General features: G+C 54.1%; 5 protein-coding genes and 1 non-coding gene across 6 annotated transcripts; 4 read left to right on the plus strand and 2 right to left on the minus strand.

Annotated features, from left to right (window-relative positions):
- Window positions 1–65: 65 nt before the first annotated feature.
- Window positions 66–163, plus strand: HD553DRAFT_t22. Its single transcript has one exon. It is a non-coding gene; the product is annotated as a tRNA-Ser (tRNA).
- Window positions 164–411: 248 nt separating this feature from the next.
- On the plus strand, window positions 412–1,415 carry HD553DRAFT_340114 (transcription initiation factor TFIID 23-30kDa subunit-domain-containing protein; the record flags this gene model as incomplete). Its single annotated transcript, XM_046182505.1, has 4 exons — window positions 412–825; window positions 924–988; window positions 1,097–1,217; window positions 1,311–1,415. 4 exons carry the CDS (start codon window positions 412–414, stop codon window positions 1,413–1,415), a joined length of 705 nt encoding a protein of 234 aa, XP_046038413.1.
- Window positions 1,416–3,729: 2,314 nt separating this feature from the next.
- Window positions 3,730–5,104, plus strand: HD553DRAFT_340115 (G-protein beta subunit GPB1; the record flags this gene model as incomplete). The annotated part of the gene is made up of 5 exons (XM_046182506.1): window positions 3,730–3,838; window positions 3,924–4,431; window positions 4,501–4,632; window positions 4,704–5,016; window positions 5,093–5,104. The coding sequence occupies 5 exons, from the start codon at window positions 3,730–3,732 to the stop codon at window positions 5,102–5,104; spliced, it is 1,074 nt and encodes a 357-aa protein (XP_046038414.1).
- Window positions 5,105–5,317: 213 nt separating this feature from the next.
- HD553DRAFT_307080 (uncharacterized protein) lies at window positions 5,318–6,682 on the minus strand. Its single transcript, XM_046179381.1, has one exon. It carries the CDS (start codon window positions 6,628–6,630, stop codon window positions 5,542–5,544), a length of 1,089 nt encoding a protein of 362 aa, XP_046038415.1. The 5' UTR covers window positions 6,631–6,682; the 3' UTR covers window positions 5,318–5,541.
- A 247-nt stretch (window positions 6,683–6,929) lies between these two features.
- HD553DRAFT_185217 (uncharacterized protein) lies at window positions 6,930–13,089 on the plus strand. The gene is made up of 8 exons (XM_046176980.1): window positions 6,930–7,597; window positions 7,692–7,868; window positions 7,958–8,007; window positions 8,087–8,231; window positions 8,321–8,375; window positions 8,443–12,009; window positions 12,072–12,678; window positions 12,755–13,089. Exons 1-8 carry the CDS (start codon window positions 7,171–7,173, stop codon window positions 12,869–12,871), a joined length of 5,145 nt encoding a protein of 1,714 aa, XP_046038416.1. The 5' UTR covers window positions 6,930–7,170; the 3' UTR covers window positions 12,872–13,089.
- On the minus strand, window positions 12,828–14,245 carry HD553DRAFT_185221 (uncharacterized protein). Its single transcript, XM_046176981.1, has 3 exons — window positions 13,907–14,245; window positions 13,358–13,817; window positions 12,828–13,290 (listed from the first exon to the last, which is right to left on the minus strand). The coding sequence occupies exons 1-3, from the start codon at window positions 14,096–14,098 to the stop codon at window positions 13,073–13,075; spliced, it is 870 nt and encodes a 289-aa protein (XP_046038417.1). The 5' UTR covers window positions 14,099–14,245; the 3' UTR covers window positions 12,828–13,072.
- Window positions 14,246–16,345: the final 2,100 nt, after the last annotated feature.

Consider the following 16,345-nt stretch of genomic DNA (forward strand, 5'->3'; position numbering starts at 1 on the left):
TGATCTATGACGATGGAGATTTTGTGTTGTAACTTTATTTTTCCCACAATTGCACCGTTATATCCGGCGCAATGCCCGAGCGGTCTAAGGGGAGTGATTAGAACTTGGATTCTAAGCTATCACTTATGCATTGCATGCGTTGGTTCAAATCCAGCTTGCGTCGAAACTTCTTTTTGCCCTTTTTTCCGGCCTTTTTTTTTGGCCTTGCCCGAGCGTCGGGCTCACCGGTGGTCGCTCGATCCTTTCCCAAGTCGAGGTAAAGGTAAAGGTGTCACACACCACCGCGACCTACGAATCGACTTGGGTTTGCGTGGATAGACAAACGACCACCGCAAATCATCCCGTCTCATTCGTTCTATCATGTCGTCTTTAGCTGGAAAAAATCTGTCATCCGGACCACAGCCTCCAAGTATGCGTCCTGGCAACGCCTCAACGACAGCACCGCCGCAAATCCAACAACCATCCCAGCAAGCTTCCACATCAACGATGCATGCCAATCCAAACCCCTACCCACCTGGTTCACAAGCAGGACCTCCTCCCATACACAGCAACATCAACAACTCCACTCCGAACTCGAACACGAACGCTGAAGCAGGCCCTGGACCTCGTACCGTTGGACAAGGACAAGGTCCGCCGCAGTTCCTGTCTAGCTCCGGTCTTTCCGGCCTACCCGGAACGGCCACAACGAATGCTGCTCAGAAGAGGGAAGAAGAGAGGCGAAAAGAGGTGGCAGAGAGGAAACGAAGGGAGAGGGAAGAGATGTTGATGAAAAAGGATAAATCGCTGGGAGAAATGTTGGTCATGCTCGAGGATTATCAGCCTCTAGTGAGTGTTGTTGGAGGTCACTTCTCCTTGACCTCAAGGATGTGGAGAGAGATTTGGAATCTGGACACTCAAATGGGTACTGATGCATGGCGAGGTAGATCCCGGATGAGGTGACGGATTACTACCTTCAACGCTCTGGGTTCGAATGCGACGATCCTCGAATGTGAGCCCTCGATGCCTTCTCCGACATGACTTTTCGCTCGTCTACAAACTCGCTGACTCTTCAACCTCTTCCTGCTCTATTTTGAACCTACCGTACGACGACCTATAGCAAACGTCTCCTCTCGCTCGCCGCTCAGAAGTTTGTCAACGACATCGCCTCGGACGCCTTTCACTATGCCAAACTGCGTATGAACGCTCCGAGCGCCAAGACCGGGAAAGCCGGTTCCAAGGTGAGTTGGATCGTATGCTACAGGCTCCTTCACCGGTTTCCACTCGGCAGTGCTAATACCATGGCTGGACTTTGGACAATCTGACCTTATCAGGGCAACGAGAAGGACAAGGGCAAGGTTGTCTTGACGATGGACGACCTGAGCAACGCTTTGGGGGAGCACGGCGTCAATGCTCGAAAACCGGATTACTGTGAGTAACGGTCGCAAGGTCGGCTCCTCCATCCGCTCGAACAGGATGGAGGCATATTTGCTATGAACTCGAGCTGATAAAACTCTGGTCTGCCGCTGTTTCTCCCAGACTTCTGAACATACATGTCATACACGGGAACGGGCTCCGTGATGGCTTTCCCATTCTCACTTTACGAACACATAGATCTCTTCCATTGTTTTACAAACCAGCTGAGAACAGAGCACCTCTTGTACCAATTACCGTACACGACGCCGACCAGGCCCTGGCCTTGCCCATGTTGTACCCATCAATACGAAAGTCCACAGATACGTATATCCCTAGACTCCGCTCGGCGTTCCCACCGTTATATCGTTCGGTTCCCGACCTCCTTCTTCTTGCTTTCATAGTCCAGGGTAAGCTGCACGCCCAATCTGATATCGATAGGAGAGACAGGTGCTCCAGCTCAAGCTCGGCCAAACGACCACGAGGTAAAGCGTCCGCCCCCAGTTTGCTCGCACGCGAGGCAAGCAATTGTCCCTTGTCCCTTTTGTTCGCTGATTCCGGGTTTGACCGTCGTCGTGTCGATCGCCTTGTACAGAGCGAACGACTTTGTTGGGCGAGGGCCCTGGACCCGCCAACCCAGGCAAGCTGCGAACGGCCGACAGCAGCAGCCAGGACTGCTGCTTGTTGTTCTTCTTTTGGTCCGAGTCGGCATCTGCCGTCGCATGGCTATTCGGCTCGTTTCCGGGCAGCACTTTCAGTCTCAACGACACGCTCTGGGATTGATCAGTGATCAGTGATCAGTAGTGATCAGGAAGTCGATCACCCGGGTTTGACAGAAGCAGGACTGGCCACGATCACGACGTTCATCATCGTTACCATCGTTACCATCTACCCGAAAGCTCTGCTGGATCAGAGGATACACAACGCAGAAACGGCCTGTTTTGCGTATTCGTGAATTTGTGAGTCTATCCACCTTGACCGGGTCCGAAACTGATGCGTTTCCGTTGATCTAGGATCTAGAACGCTGATCCACCTTCTTCTTTCCTCGTTGCTGTTGTGTTGACCCGCGACTGGCCCCATCCCCCGTGTGTTTGCTTGGTGTTTCGCCCTACTCCGCAGTTGATCCGATAGAGGACAAAAAGAACAGAAGCACGTTGATCAAGGAGAAAAGGTCAAACGGGAAATCTCATCATATCATCATCAGCTTCCTGGCAAGGGCGTAGGGAGAGAACGATCATCAGTCCGAGCTCATCGTCGGAGACCACCCGTAATCCTAGACTCTAGATCCTAGAAGATCAGGAAGACGGAGGACCGAGGGCGCTTGTGACACACCCGCCCCGTAGAGAAACTTCCTTTGAGGACGACCGGGACACTGCATACACCGAGCCCCAGCTTTCAGACTTTGATCAGGACGTCCTTTGGATAGCGGCGCAGCGCGCAGAGGATTGATTACGGTCGCAAGAGTCGGGAAAGGGATCTCGACACAACTACGACCACCTCTCTCTCTATCTCACTCAGCTTTATTAGGAAACCAAGAGCTGATCGTGACTTCCTGAACAAAAGAGGACAATACGACGTCGGCCATCTTTCCTTTCAGTCTTGAAACAAGGACGACCGGGATCCCCACACGTTTTACCCGATCAGACGACAAGGCGGATCCTCCACCTGCCAGACCCCCCAGTACACTCACTCATCCCATCAAAAACGACTTGGTGATCAGCATCAACAACGTTCCCGAATCAAAGGCGACCCCGACAACCATAGCAAACTCGTCGTACAAGGGCTTCTTATATTGCACATTTCTCGACAGCCCAACCATCTACCTCACTCCCGTAACCTTCTTTGACCTCTCTTGACTTGACCCTCGATCACCGGACGGATTCAAAGGAACGTGTAGAGCCGACAACGCAAAAACAACGGTACCGCGTGGACAGCAGCAGCCCATAACTCGCCCGCCTATATACACAGAGTAGCTTTGGTCAGCAACATTCCTCTTCGAAGCCATCACCGACATCGCATCAACGACGTCGACCTCAACGACCATTATCACGGCCATTCCGAATCACAGACGATTCTTCTGAAAAGGGAGACAGGGACTCGGCAGAGTTATAGAATTGGTGAGCCCCGATCAGGAATATAAGGAAGACAAAAGAGAAGAATAGACGTTGACGATGTCCCGGTCCTTTCGTCTCTTTCCTCTTCCGACCACCATCAACCGCAACTCTCTCACTTCATCGCCTCACCACAACCGATTTGTACCAAAACGATACACACGACATTCCTGCCTCTTCTTAGACCGAAACAATACGCACCGTGATCGACTGCTAGTCTCAACCTATCATGTCATCTCAAGCGGAAATACAGGAAAAGATCGCTGCGGCGAGGAGGGAGGCCGACATGTTGAAGGACAAGATCAGACAGCGTAAAGACCAGACATCGGATACGAGTCGTGAGTTCGCGTCTTGCACCAACAAGACCTCGCATCTGGGGTCTACGCCAGAAGGCTGATCCGTTTCCAATGTCGGTGTCGCCAGTCCGGGCGATGGCTCAAGAAGTCGAACCCTTGCCTCGCGTCGTCATGCGGGTCCGCCGTACCCTCAAGGGTCATCTCGCCAAGATCTACGCCATGCACTGGTCGGCCGACAACAGGCATATCGTCTCGGCCTCCCAGGACGGCAAGCTCATTGTCTGGGACGCTTACACCACCAACAAGGTTCACGCGATCCCTCTCCGGTCATCCTGGGTCATGACCTGTGCCTATTCCCCCTCGGGCCAGTTTGTCGCTTGCGGTGGTCTCGACAATATTTGTTCAATCTATTCGCTCAAAGGGGCTGGGAGCAGTATGAATGCCGGACAACCTCTGGGTCAGATCACCAAGGTGTCGAGAGAGCTGAGCGCGCATACGGGTTACCTGAGTTGTTGTCGGTTCATCAATGACCGACAGATCGTGACGAGCTCGGGGGACATGACCTGCATGTTGTGGGACATCGAGACTGGGACGAGAGTGCAGGAATTTAATGATCATACGGGAGACGTCATGAGGTAAGCAGTCGGATCTGCCTGGAAAACAAAGCCAGAAGGTCTGCTGATCGAGAGTCTCTCGCCTCGCAGCTTGTCCCTCTCGCCCAATCAGAATATTTTCGTATCCGGAGCATGTGACGCAACGGCCAAGTTGTGGGATATCAGGTCGGGTAAATGCGTACAAACGTTTATGGGCCATGAGAGCGACATCAACGCCGTACAGTAAGTCGGCTCGACATTCCCTTTCCCCTCAATCTCGACACTGATCTTTTCCCTTTTCAACCCGGACGCAGATTCTTCCCTGACGGCCAAGCTATCGGGACCGGATCCGACGACGCCTCGTGCCGACTCTTCGACCTCCGAGCTGACCGAGAACTGAACGTCTATCAGCACAACAACATTCTCTGCGGCGTGACTTCGGTCGGCTTTTCCGTCTCTGGCAGACTGCTCTTTGCCGGGTACGACGATTACAATTGCAACGTATGGGACGTCCTGAAGGGAGAACGAGTGGGAGTCTTGGCCGGTCACGAGAACCGGGTCAGTTGCCTTGGAGTCAGCGCCGATGGGATGGCCATGTGTACGGGTAGTTGGGACGGCTTGTTAAAGGTGAGCGAGCAATGACAAGGTGGCTTGAAAAAAGGCCATGGAATCGGTGCTGACTTAGCTCGTCGTGAATTTACAGGTCTGGTCATAACCGTCTACCACCAAATTCAGATTGACCGACGAGGTTTACCGAACCCTCAACGTACTCGCCTTGCACTCTAACAACACGTACATATCGGCAACGATATAACAAACGTCCAGCCGCTTCAGACGGCTTTGACTCTTAGGAAACCTCTCTCATTTCGTGCTCTCGGTGCTCTTCCTCTCGCCATTCTTTTGCATCCATCAATCCTTGTAATGACCGTGCTGGTCCCCCTTTATATCTATCATACATGCCACGGATTCCAATTTACATCGTTTGATCATACGAGCTAGACGTCGCTTTCAGCAGGCCCAGTACCCAAGATCGACTTTGGCTTGCAACTCGTTCCTCACGGACGATATCTGAGACCACCACCCTGACCGCGATTGGGTGATCGCCCGATATGCTTTCAATGCGGGCCCGGCCCGACCTCGAAGACCGATTCACTAGTAATACGGGCAGCTTTCCGGCCCCTCCCCCCATTCGGGCGAGGACGACCTGTCCGATCTGTCCGATGCCCGCGATTCGACTGATGGTGATCTCGCCCGCTTGGCACCACTTTTCTTTGCGTTCGATCGGGTGGTACGCTGGCTGCTTCCACTCGCGATGGGCTTTCCATCGACCTCGGATTTGATGTCGGGCTTTTCATCTACACCGTGCTTGACGTCGGGCTTTTCGTCGACTTCCGTCTTGACCCTCTTGACCCTACTAGCGTCAGCGCGAGGTCGAGCGCTCTCGCGTTTCTTCTGGATGACGACCGGTCGGACGTGGAGCAAGAACTCGAAGCTGACCATCCAGGTGGTCGCATCGTGCGCGAGGACCGAATAACACCTGACCTTGCTCCTCTTGTTATTCTCCTTGGGTACGTGTTCACCGAAATGCTTCTTGTTCTTGGGATCCTCGATCCCCTCCTCTTTGAGCTGGTAGATGGCCCCGCAGCCTTCGTCACGGGCGTCACAGGCCGCACGGAGTTGGCTGTAGGCGTATTGACGAGCGGCGAGGTTGGCTTCGTACAGGGATTCGTACACGGCATAGCCGAGCTGAACGTCGAACCGTTGGTCATCAATCTCCCTCTTGATCTGGTTGAAGATGCCCCAGTAGATCGGCGGGAACGTCTGAGTGGAGACGACCTGGTGCTCGGGATCCGCCTTGTGGACGACGTGCATGCACGACAGGTACTTGCTCCCCTCGATCTTGTAGCTCAACCAGAAATCCTCCTTTTCGTCCTTTTCCTCGTACGAATACATGTTGTTCGGAGCGGCGACCGAGATGACGTGATGTCGAGCGGCGTGGACGGCCTCGTCGAGCGTCTTCCACGAGCTGATAACCTCGCCTTGGGGTGTAAGCCCTGTCGTTTTTGCTTGTCTTGCTCTCTCGCGGTCATCCAGGACGTGGTAGAGCTTTTGTAGAGCTGGCATGGTGCGTGTGTGCGTTCGATAACGAGTTTCGGTGGTCAAGAGGGTTTGAGAGATGTTCTGTCGAGTGAAAAAGAAAGCACGTCTTTTTAAGAATCGCCGGCTGACCCTGAAGAGCATTCGCTGACCGCTGGACGGCTCAAACTCACTTTACCGGGAATCAAAGTACTCGAAAGAAGGTTGTATGTTGTGCTGGGGGGGAGTGGTGTGATACGAGGCAAGCCGGATGAAGAGCGAGGTCAGTGTCTTCCCCCCGGACATTTCTACGAATATGCCCTTCTCAACAACTCTCTTCCTGAGCTTGGACTCGTCGATCACCCTAGATCCCCTAGTCTCTACCCTGACCTTACAGCTGTCGTCATCCAAAGCAATCCAAGCCTTCGAGGGTGAACCAACCCACACGCACCACACCCAACAATCCTCTGACAACAACCACCACGACCTGAACATACACCTCTTGAAACTCCAGACCTGCCGAACAGCCGACCCTCAGGATGTGCTGAGAACCCATTCTCCCAACCTGACGATACGCGGAAAAACGGGACCTCCAACGCGGCCATATCCGTTTCAAAGGAGCGACCATAGCGACCTGGTCCCAGTACATTCTTGAAACGGTGCATCCCCCCCCAGTAAACTAGCACATGCTACTACTCGCTCGACATGGCGGCCACCAATCCTCAGGTCGCTCCTAGCTCGACCCTCCACTACTCTCGAGACGAATCGTCCACCGCCCAAGCACTCTCTGGGACCACGACCAACGCGGCCACACGCGACACCTACACCCGAACGCACTCTCGAGCTCCTTCTCAGAAATCGGCTTTCGGGACGATCGCCACGCTTCCCAGACATCATCAACACAGTCAGAGCTATAATAACGTCCGGGGGAACGGGTCGACGACGGACGATGATGATGACAGCTCGGACGGAGATCCGGGGGCGTACGGTCTCCGGGGATCTCACTCGGGCTTGCTGGACGGACAAGACGAGCTGGACGGATTGGAGAACGAGGAAGGGCAACATTTCTGGGTGAACACGAGACATTTGACGAGTGGGAATCCGGCGGCCTTGTCAGAGGAAGAACAGCATGGTATGTCTCCGCACTTCTTCCACTCCCAATTTCAATCAAGCCAATCAAGCCTGTTTACTGATCGTGGTTCGTCCTCATTGGTACTGCACGACAGCCCCACCATGGCGTCTCCGTTCCCGTCTCAAGACGTTTTCCGCCGCACTCGTACTCTGCCTCAACCTCGGTATAGATCCGCCAGACGTGGTCAAGACCACCCCGTGCGCCAAGCTGGAATGCTGGGTGGATCCAGAGAGCTTGCCCCCGAACAAGGCGTTGGAAGGGATCGGTCGGAGTGGGTCGGAACGGTTCTCGCAGGACGTGGCGAGCTGAGGAAACGGGTCGGCTGATCATGTGCTTCCGGCGGGTGTGATTGTGGGGTAGATATCCAACAACAGTTCGAGACGCTCAGTCCGAAAGTCAGGTACAAGCAGGTAAGACTTCTTCCAACTCATTGCAACGTCGTCCATATCTTCGATCGCTCACATTCCTGTTGTTCCTGTAATGCGCCAGTACCTGGACCCATCCGTCGAAGAGACCAAGAAGTTCTGCGTCAACCTTCGTAGACAAGCCAAAGACGAGCGGATCTTGATGTATTACAACGGGCATGGAGTACCGAAACCAACAGCGAGCGGGGAGATTTGGGTGTTCAACAAGAGTCAGTCCAGCACACAAGGAGAAGGTACCTTGATGTACCAAACCACGGTCCTTTCGGCTGACTCGGGTGTGCATGACGGCGGTACCTAGATCTGACACAGTATATCCCGGTTAGCTTGTTTGACCTGCAGAGCTGGTTGGGAAGGTGAGTCTGCAGACAAAATGCAAGAGTCGGACGTCCGAATCTCAAACGCTCTTGTTTCTTCATATAGTCCATGCATCTTCGTTTGGGACTGTTCGGCGGCGGGCAACATTATCAGCAACTTCAACAGGTGGGCAGAGAGGCGGGACGCCGACGCGGCCGCTTCTGGGGGACAATCTCGACAGCCGACCCCTCCCAATCCGGATGAACCCAACTCTCCGGTCGATGGGACCTATACGCCGTTCCTCGATTGCATCCACCTGGCAGCGTGTCAGGCCGATCAGACGTTGCCCATGTCCCCAGAACTCCCTGCGGACCTGTTCACGTGCTGCTTGACCTCGCCGATCGAGATCGCGCTCAGGTTTTTCGTCCTGCAAGATCCTTTGCGCATGAACGTCGACCCGAGCGATCCCAAGGCCAAGATCACAGTCGATCTGGTCATGAAGATTCCCGGTGACCTCAAGGACCGTCGGACGCCGCTGGGAGAGCTCAATTGGATCTTCACCGCCGTCACGGATACGATCGCCTGGTTGGTCTTTCCTCACGACATTTTCAAGAGGTTGTTCAGGCAAGACTTGCTGGTCGCCGCCTTGTTCCGCAATTATCTCTTGGCAGAGAGGATCATGAGGGCGTACAATTGCACCCCGATGTCTTACCCAGCGCTGCCAGCAACCCACAATCATCCCCTATGGCACTCGTGGGATCTCGCGGTTGACGCCTGTCTAAATCAGCTACCTGCTCTGCTCGAAGCCGAGGCCAAGAGCAAGGACAACCCGAACGCTCCTCCGACATACGAGTACCAGCCTTCCCGCTTTTTCACCGAACACCTGACCGCTTTCGAGGTCTGGCTGCAGCACGATGGATCCGTCTCAAACCACCTCTCGCTAAGACCCAAGACCCCCCACCTCGCTCGCAAACCGCCAGACCAACTCCCGATCGTGCTACAGGTACTCTTGTCACAGGCTCATCGACTGCGAGCGTTGATCCTACTGTCCAAGTTCGTCGACCTTGGACCGTGGGCAGTGCGACTCGCGCTTTCGATCGGGATCTTTCCCTACGTCCAGAAGCTGCTACAATCGCCCGCTGTCGACTTGAAACCGGTTCTCATCTTTATCTGGGGCAGGATCCTGGCACACGATCGTTCTTGCCAGGTCGATCTGCTCAAGGATAACGGGTTCGGTTATTTCGCCAAGGTCCTCGCTCCGCCATCGCCTCAGACGGCTCCCCTCCTCATCCCAAATGCTAGCGAGCATCGGGCTATGTGCGCATTCATCCTCAGTATGGTTTGTCGGGGATTCAAGCAGGGTCAGATGGCCTGCATGACCCTCGACGTATTTAGAAGCTGTTTCATTAGGTTGCAAGAGCACGATTGGCTGCTCAAACAGTGGAGCGCTTTGTGCATCGCTCAGATGTGGGCGGGCGGAAACGACGAGGCGAAGATGGTCGCTATCCGCGAGGGATACCAGGATCAACTGATCTTCATGCTCAAGGACAATGCTACCGAAGTCCGTGCTGCCGCGATGTACGCGCTCGGGACTTTTCTCGGTGCCACTGGTATGCCCGCCGGAACAGGTCCGAACGAGGGCACCGCAAAGGGTGGAGCCGGAACTGGCGCTCAGATTGGGATGACGGAGCGTCATCAGTTTCAACTCGAGGCCGGAGTCGCCCAAGCTTGTGTACTCCAAGCCAAGGAGGACGCCAGTCCCATCGTCCGGAAAGAGCTGGTCGTGGTCCTGAGCTGTATCGCGAGGGAATGGCGAGGTTGGTTCGTTGCGGCGGCATGGACCTACCACGAACTCGAGGAACGCAAAGCGAGGAGAGATATGGGCGACGATAATGCCGGAGATGACGGTGAAGATCTCGTCACCCAGGCTCTCCACGAATGGGGAAATCGCATCAAGGAGCAGTACGACGATCACGATAGAGCCAAGGAGGAACATGAGGAGAACATGAGGACCCTGTTCGTTTTCAAGCTAATGCTATCGACATTACTCGACCTTTCTGTGGACCCACATCCCGAAGTGGCATCGCTCGCGTGCACAGTGACAGACTACCTCACGGCCTTGCTCATGGACTCGGCATTCACACGAGCTACAGGATCAACATTGAAGATTAAGGGCTATGAAGAGCGTACAAAGCGTCTTGGATCGCAAGCCGACGCGGCTCAGCCTAGCCTTGCGAGTCCCTCCATTTCGCAAACTGGCGCGTCCACCCCAGCAGAGTCTCAACCGCAATCAAGGCCAGAAGTGAGCTCCAACCCGACTTCCAGGATGACAGCGACTTTGAAACGTAGCAGCTCGATCGCCAATGCTTTGAAGAGCCTCGCCTCGATGACCGGCTATGCTACACATCATCAACCTGAGCCGGAAACTCCGCCACCACAGGAAGCCTCGCCCAAACCCAGTCGAACCCCTACACAGTCCAATCTTCATATCCAGCCATACGTTCCACCGTATCCCATGGCCCGGACTAACACAGAGGCGAGTATAGCTTCCTCCAGAACGTCCGACAAGGTTTCGCGGTCCGCTTCAATGACCTCCATGATGCAGGCCCACTCGCGAGGCGACTTTGGGTTCAGTAGCGTTGAAAACGATAGGAACAAACCCAAAAAGTACTCCGCAGCTCAGGTGATTCAGGCATTGACCGAGGAGGACATGGAGCGGTTGAACATGAGACGCATGGCACGAAGTGAAGCGGGAAGCAACCCGGCTGACAGTCGCTATGCTGATGGAGGGATGCCACAACCGGGTGAGCTCGGCTTGGGGATGGTAGCCAGCCATGTCAAAGACGATGTGCTGCCCCTTCGGAGCGACTTCTACGACTACAGCATGCAATACTTCAAAGAACCTCAAATGCGCATCCGGATTGCCGAAGAGCCAGGAAGCAAAGAGTTCAATGAACAGAATTGGAGACAGCAACGGAATCATCGCATCATTGAATACAGTCGGGCAGCAGATGAGGTGGCTTCGCAATCAAAGTGGACGAGGGATTGTGGGAAACTGAACAACGAAGCATGGCCATGCATAGTCGAATTCCACTCGTTCGAACCGCAATTAGCCGTTTCCGACGACGCGGACAACATTTGCATTTGGGACTGGAAAGAGAAACAACGGTTGTCAAAGTTCTCTCTGGGAAACGCCAGGGGAAGTAGCGTCTCGAGTATGCATCATGTCAACGAGACAGCGGCGTCGCTGCTGTTGACAGCATCTACCGACGGAAGCATACGGATCTATCGAGATTACGATTCGGCCGACACGGTCAAATTGACGTCGGCCTTCCATGGCCTTGCTGAGAAGCATCCCGTAACGCGAAGGAGCGGGGTGGTTACGTCATGGGAACAGCGAACAGGGCATCTGCTCGTTGCGGGAGATAGCAAGTTCGTGCGGATTTGGGATGCTGGCATAGAATCCCTTCTCCTCGACTTTCCGACCCAAGCAGGCAGTCCCGTCACCGCCATCGCCTCTGACCAACTCGGTGGAGACATGTTTGCGGCGGGTTTCGGTGACGGTGTGGTGAGACTGTTCGACAAGCGTATGGGGGAAGAGAAGGGAGTTGTCAAGGTACTTCGTCAGCATCACACATGGATCAAGACGGTTGGAGTTCTCCAGGGAGATGGACGAGATCTGATTTCCGCCAGGTGAGCACGTAGCGAAATGATTCCCGTTCATATCAAACTCATCGATCCTGAATCCGCTACAGCATGAACGGGGATATCAAGATCTGGGATATCAGACAGTCGGATATTCCCATCTCCTCCACCAATGCCTTTGCTAACGGTCTGTCATCGATGGCGATTCATTCTCATTGCCCTGTCTTTGCCGCGACATCAGCTCCATACGCCTCGTCTTCCTACAATGACGGCGGTCGTGCCGGTCACGGGGGACCTCAGAACGGCGTTAGACGGGGTCAGCGGTTGAACATCTACCGAATGGACGATGATCTATCTCGCGATTACGACAGCACATCTTATGGGTTCGACGCCGGTGGAAGGTCTTCACAATACTCTGGCCGAGCTAGCAGCCGTGCGGAAAAGTACAGCGGTCTGCCATCGAATTGGAGCGAGAAGCAGTCTCAGGCGTCAGCCTACATCAACGGGCCGGATACAGAAGCCGATGGGCCGCAGCCAAGCTTGCTGTCTTCAGTGATGATACGGGGAGATGGGGGCCACGTCTCCGCACCGTCGACACCCAGCGTGTCCGGCCTTCCAGGTGACGTTTATGAAAACGAGAAGCGCCAGAACAGGGCGTCTCAGACCCAGTCAAAGAGACGATGGGGAGCGGGAATGAATGCCCTGGCCTTTCATCCGGTATGTGCCGTTTCGATTTTCGGAGGTTGATTGTGGTGCTAATCTACTTGCGTCCTATGAATCCGCTACTTGCTAGACTGAACTGGTACTGGCCGTTGGTGGATTCGATCATGCGTACGGAGCGGTCAGATTGGTGACGTACGATCAACCCAGGGACGAAATGTTGGATCCCGACGGCCGAACATGGGAGTAACGCTCGACTGATTGCGACTTCTTTTGAAGATGGCTCGTATGTATATATATGTGTAGAGCGACACAAGTTGAAGTAGTGGATTGTATACCCGACGTATGAGATTCTCGTAAACATGACGAAAGAAATAGCTCTATGCACTGCGACCTCGAAACCGATCAGGCGGGTGCTCCTGAATCCAACTCCCTCTTCACGACGGGTTCATCAGTCTGTTGGTTTCAATTGTTGACACCCGGCTGAGTGTGCCTTTTTTATGTGCTCAACCATGATGTCCCACTTGACAACAGAGTATGCGCAATCCTTGCTGCCGCAGTAGTACCGAGGCTGCAGTTTGGGGTAGCCGACCGCATGTTTGGTTGAAGATAACTCAAAGGTTTGAGTCTGGTCCTCAGTAGCCACAACTGTGCCGGTTACTTTCATAGCTGATCCAATTAACCGTTCAGCATTTAGCAAGTCTGGGTTCTTTAATTGCCACAACTTCAAACTCACTCCATGTTGTTCCATATTGAACGATTTCACAGTTTCCGGGTAGTCGTACTGGGTGTCTGAGACTGTCGACGGAACACCCAGAAGAAGCTGCCGAGGCCGAAGACGCTAACTCGTCGACTTCGTCCTCGTGCTCGTCGGCTTCAGCCTCTTTCTCGTCCTCGGTGTTGCCGTAGTCGTCGAGTTCATCGATGGGCAGCAGAGGATAAGCCCTGACGAACGTGTCGACGAGGTCGTCGATCTCCTCCTGGGTCCTCTCGTTGGCAGAGTGCAGACCAACATTCGATGGACGCTGAAGGCAAAACCTGAGGACCTGTTTTAGGAGCTTGTTGCCGGGTGTCTCTTCTGCTGGTAGTTCTGTCTCATACGCGCGAGTGTCGTACACACTGACGAACAGTCGTCTAAGCTGATCGAGGTGTTGTATACAAGGAGCCGGCGTATGTTGCTTGTCCAACTCTTGGGCCTGTTCGTAACGAACCCGTGAGATGAGTCCGGAGGCGTGGGCGCGCACGAGCAGCCGCACGGAGATCGTGCGCGCACGGAGAAGCTCACCTGTTCTACCAGAGCTTCCACTTCATACCCTTTCATGAATCTTGGTGCAAAATGTTCCAGCATCAAGATCCCTAAGGCCCAGAAGTCTAAACCAATGTCAACCACCTTGGCTGCTCCTGCTTCCAGTGTCTCTATAACATCTGGAACATTAGACCTTTCAATGAGGAAGTGAGCAACAATACTTATAGGCATGTATTGCCATGTTGCTACAAATTCCTCATCCAGGAGCTGACCGATTCGAAGGGAGCCTGATACGCGCGAGCACGATCAGCTACCTCGATGCGAAGAGCGCAATCGAACCGAGACGACTCACCCTCAAAATCCGCCAGTACCACATCGAAACCGATCGTCGTCCGCCTAGCGAGGATGTTCTCCCACTTCAAGTCACCGTGGACATATCCTGCTCGGTGGAAGAGCCTGAGAGAGTTGAAAAGCTGAAGAAACAATGGGAGCACCTCGTCTATGTACAGAGATCAAAGTCCGAATCTAGCTTCTGGCCTCGACGCAAAACTCACCATCCGCAGCTCTTCCTAGTACCGTCTGAAACTCCTCGTAGACCGGCTGCGATGAGGGCGTTGAGGTCAAAGATATAGCGGCGAGAGCGAAGCCGAATGCGACGATGCGGAGAGAGGTCGACGGTCGGAGCGGTAGCGAGTAGAGGGTAGCAAAGTCCAAGATTATGCAGCGACGGGTTGTGACCAAGATAAACGCCCGAGACGTATCTGAGATCCCGATCGACGAACGACTTACCATCATGAGGGCGGAGAAGAGTCCAGTGTACCACATCGTGTCGCCAGGAAGCAGGATCTACGCAATGAAGTGAGCGGGCAAATGAGTCGCATTGCTCGTTGAATTACGCTTGCCGGGCATTTCGTCTGAGTGAGGACTCACCTGTACCCATCCTGCCATCATCGGTGAGACTACCGACTCTGCTACAGCCGCTAGGCTCAACCCTTTATCAAACTCCTCTCCCAGCTGTCCGAGCCCTTGGCTGTGGTGGTACGTTTCCGCTTTGAGATATTTGACCTTGATGGCCCGAGCATCACCTCTACTCTTGAAGAAGGATGGGCGAGTCGGTTCGACCTCGATCCCGGTCCTTGGAGCATCGGCGGCGATAGTGAGAGCTTCGACGAAAGGGAGGGGGTTGGCGGTAGTGACCGGGGTCTCGACGACGGTATTCACCGAGGTTTCGACGACGGCGTTGACCGCGGTTTCGACGACGGTGTTGACCGGGGCTTCCACGACGGTGTTGCCCAGGGTCTCAGTGGCAGTAACAGTAGACGCCTTGACTGTCTTGTCCGATGCTTCGGAGTTGCCCTTGGCCTTCTTTGTGAACCGGCCACGAGCATTGCGAACCGTTGTGGTGCGAACCGTTGTGGGTGCCTTTATGATGGCCAGGAGTTCTGCCGCTTTCTCACTCTCAGATGTTTCCGTACGCTTCCGCTTTCGAAAGTCCAAGTCCCCCTCTGACAGCTCTTCGTCGGGATCGACCTCCAGGTCTGATTCGGTCTCCGACTCCAGCCGTAGGGGGGTCGCTCTGTATACAGGTAGGTTCCCCCTTCCAAGTTCTTTATCAATCCTCCAATATCTCTGAGATGGAGGTGTGTAGTTGTTGACCTTTAAGCCAAACGAACGAAAGTGGAGGATGGTTCCACACTCCAGAGGGAAGGGTAGATTGGCTGGCATCTTTGTTGAATGTCGAGATGAGATGTTGTGAGTGATGAGTGATCGAGGGTAGCGGTCTCGAAACGAGATGAGCGGGTAGAGTGCTGGTAGATGTATAGATGTATAGATGGTAGATGGCGGTTAGGTAGTCTAGTAGTCTCGAGCGTAGTGGCGGTGATGAGTGTTGATCGAGACGTTTACCCACGGAGAAGCGAGAAGCGAGAAGGTCGTAGAGGTATTCGAGTATTCGTACGGTGACGACGCGAGGATTACGTCAACAATAACGTTGTCATACGATCGTACGATGGCTGGCCCACGTTTGATGATGACGAGCCGAGTGATACAATCGGGGTGGATCAAGTGATCAAAGGGGGAATCGAGAGGGTCCGAGCGTTCAAGCGATCAACGACGACCATTCGCTTGTTGTCGCCGATCGCCGATCGTTTCCATCAAACGCGCCCGCGCTTCGTTCGACTGGATCATCGAGCGACAAGCAACAAGCGACAGATCCGGTTTGACCTCCTAAATCGTTTGTCTAGATCGTTTCGGACAGAAGTTCATGGGCACTTGAAATTTCGGTGGGGTAGAACTTGCCTGCTGTCGCGAATCTCTGTTCCTATCCTGAAGCTCCCGTGAACCTCTCATTCCTCGTTTCATGATTCGTATGGTTGGGGCTTACGCTTCCGCGCGCTAGACGTCCCAAAGCTGAAGGGAACCGACACCGACAACAACGCAACAACGACATCCAGACTACAAGCTACGAGACCTCGACTT

Source organism: Filobasidium floriforme (assembly GCF_021052385.1).
Source record: "Filobasidium floriforme strain CBS 6241 chromosome Unknown HD553scaffold_5, whole genome shotgun sequence".
NCBI classification, from domain to species: domain Eukaryota; kingdom Fungi; phylum Basidiomycota; class Tremellomycetes; order Filobasidiales; family Filobasidiaceae; genus Filobasidium; species Filobasidium floriforme.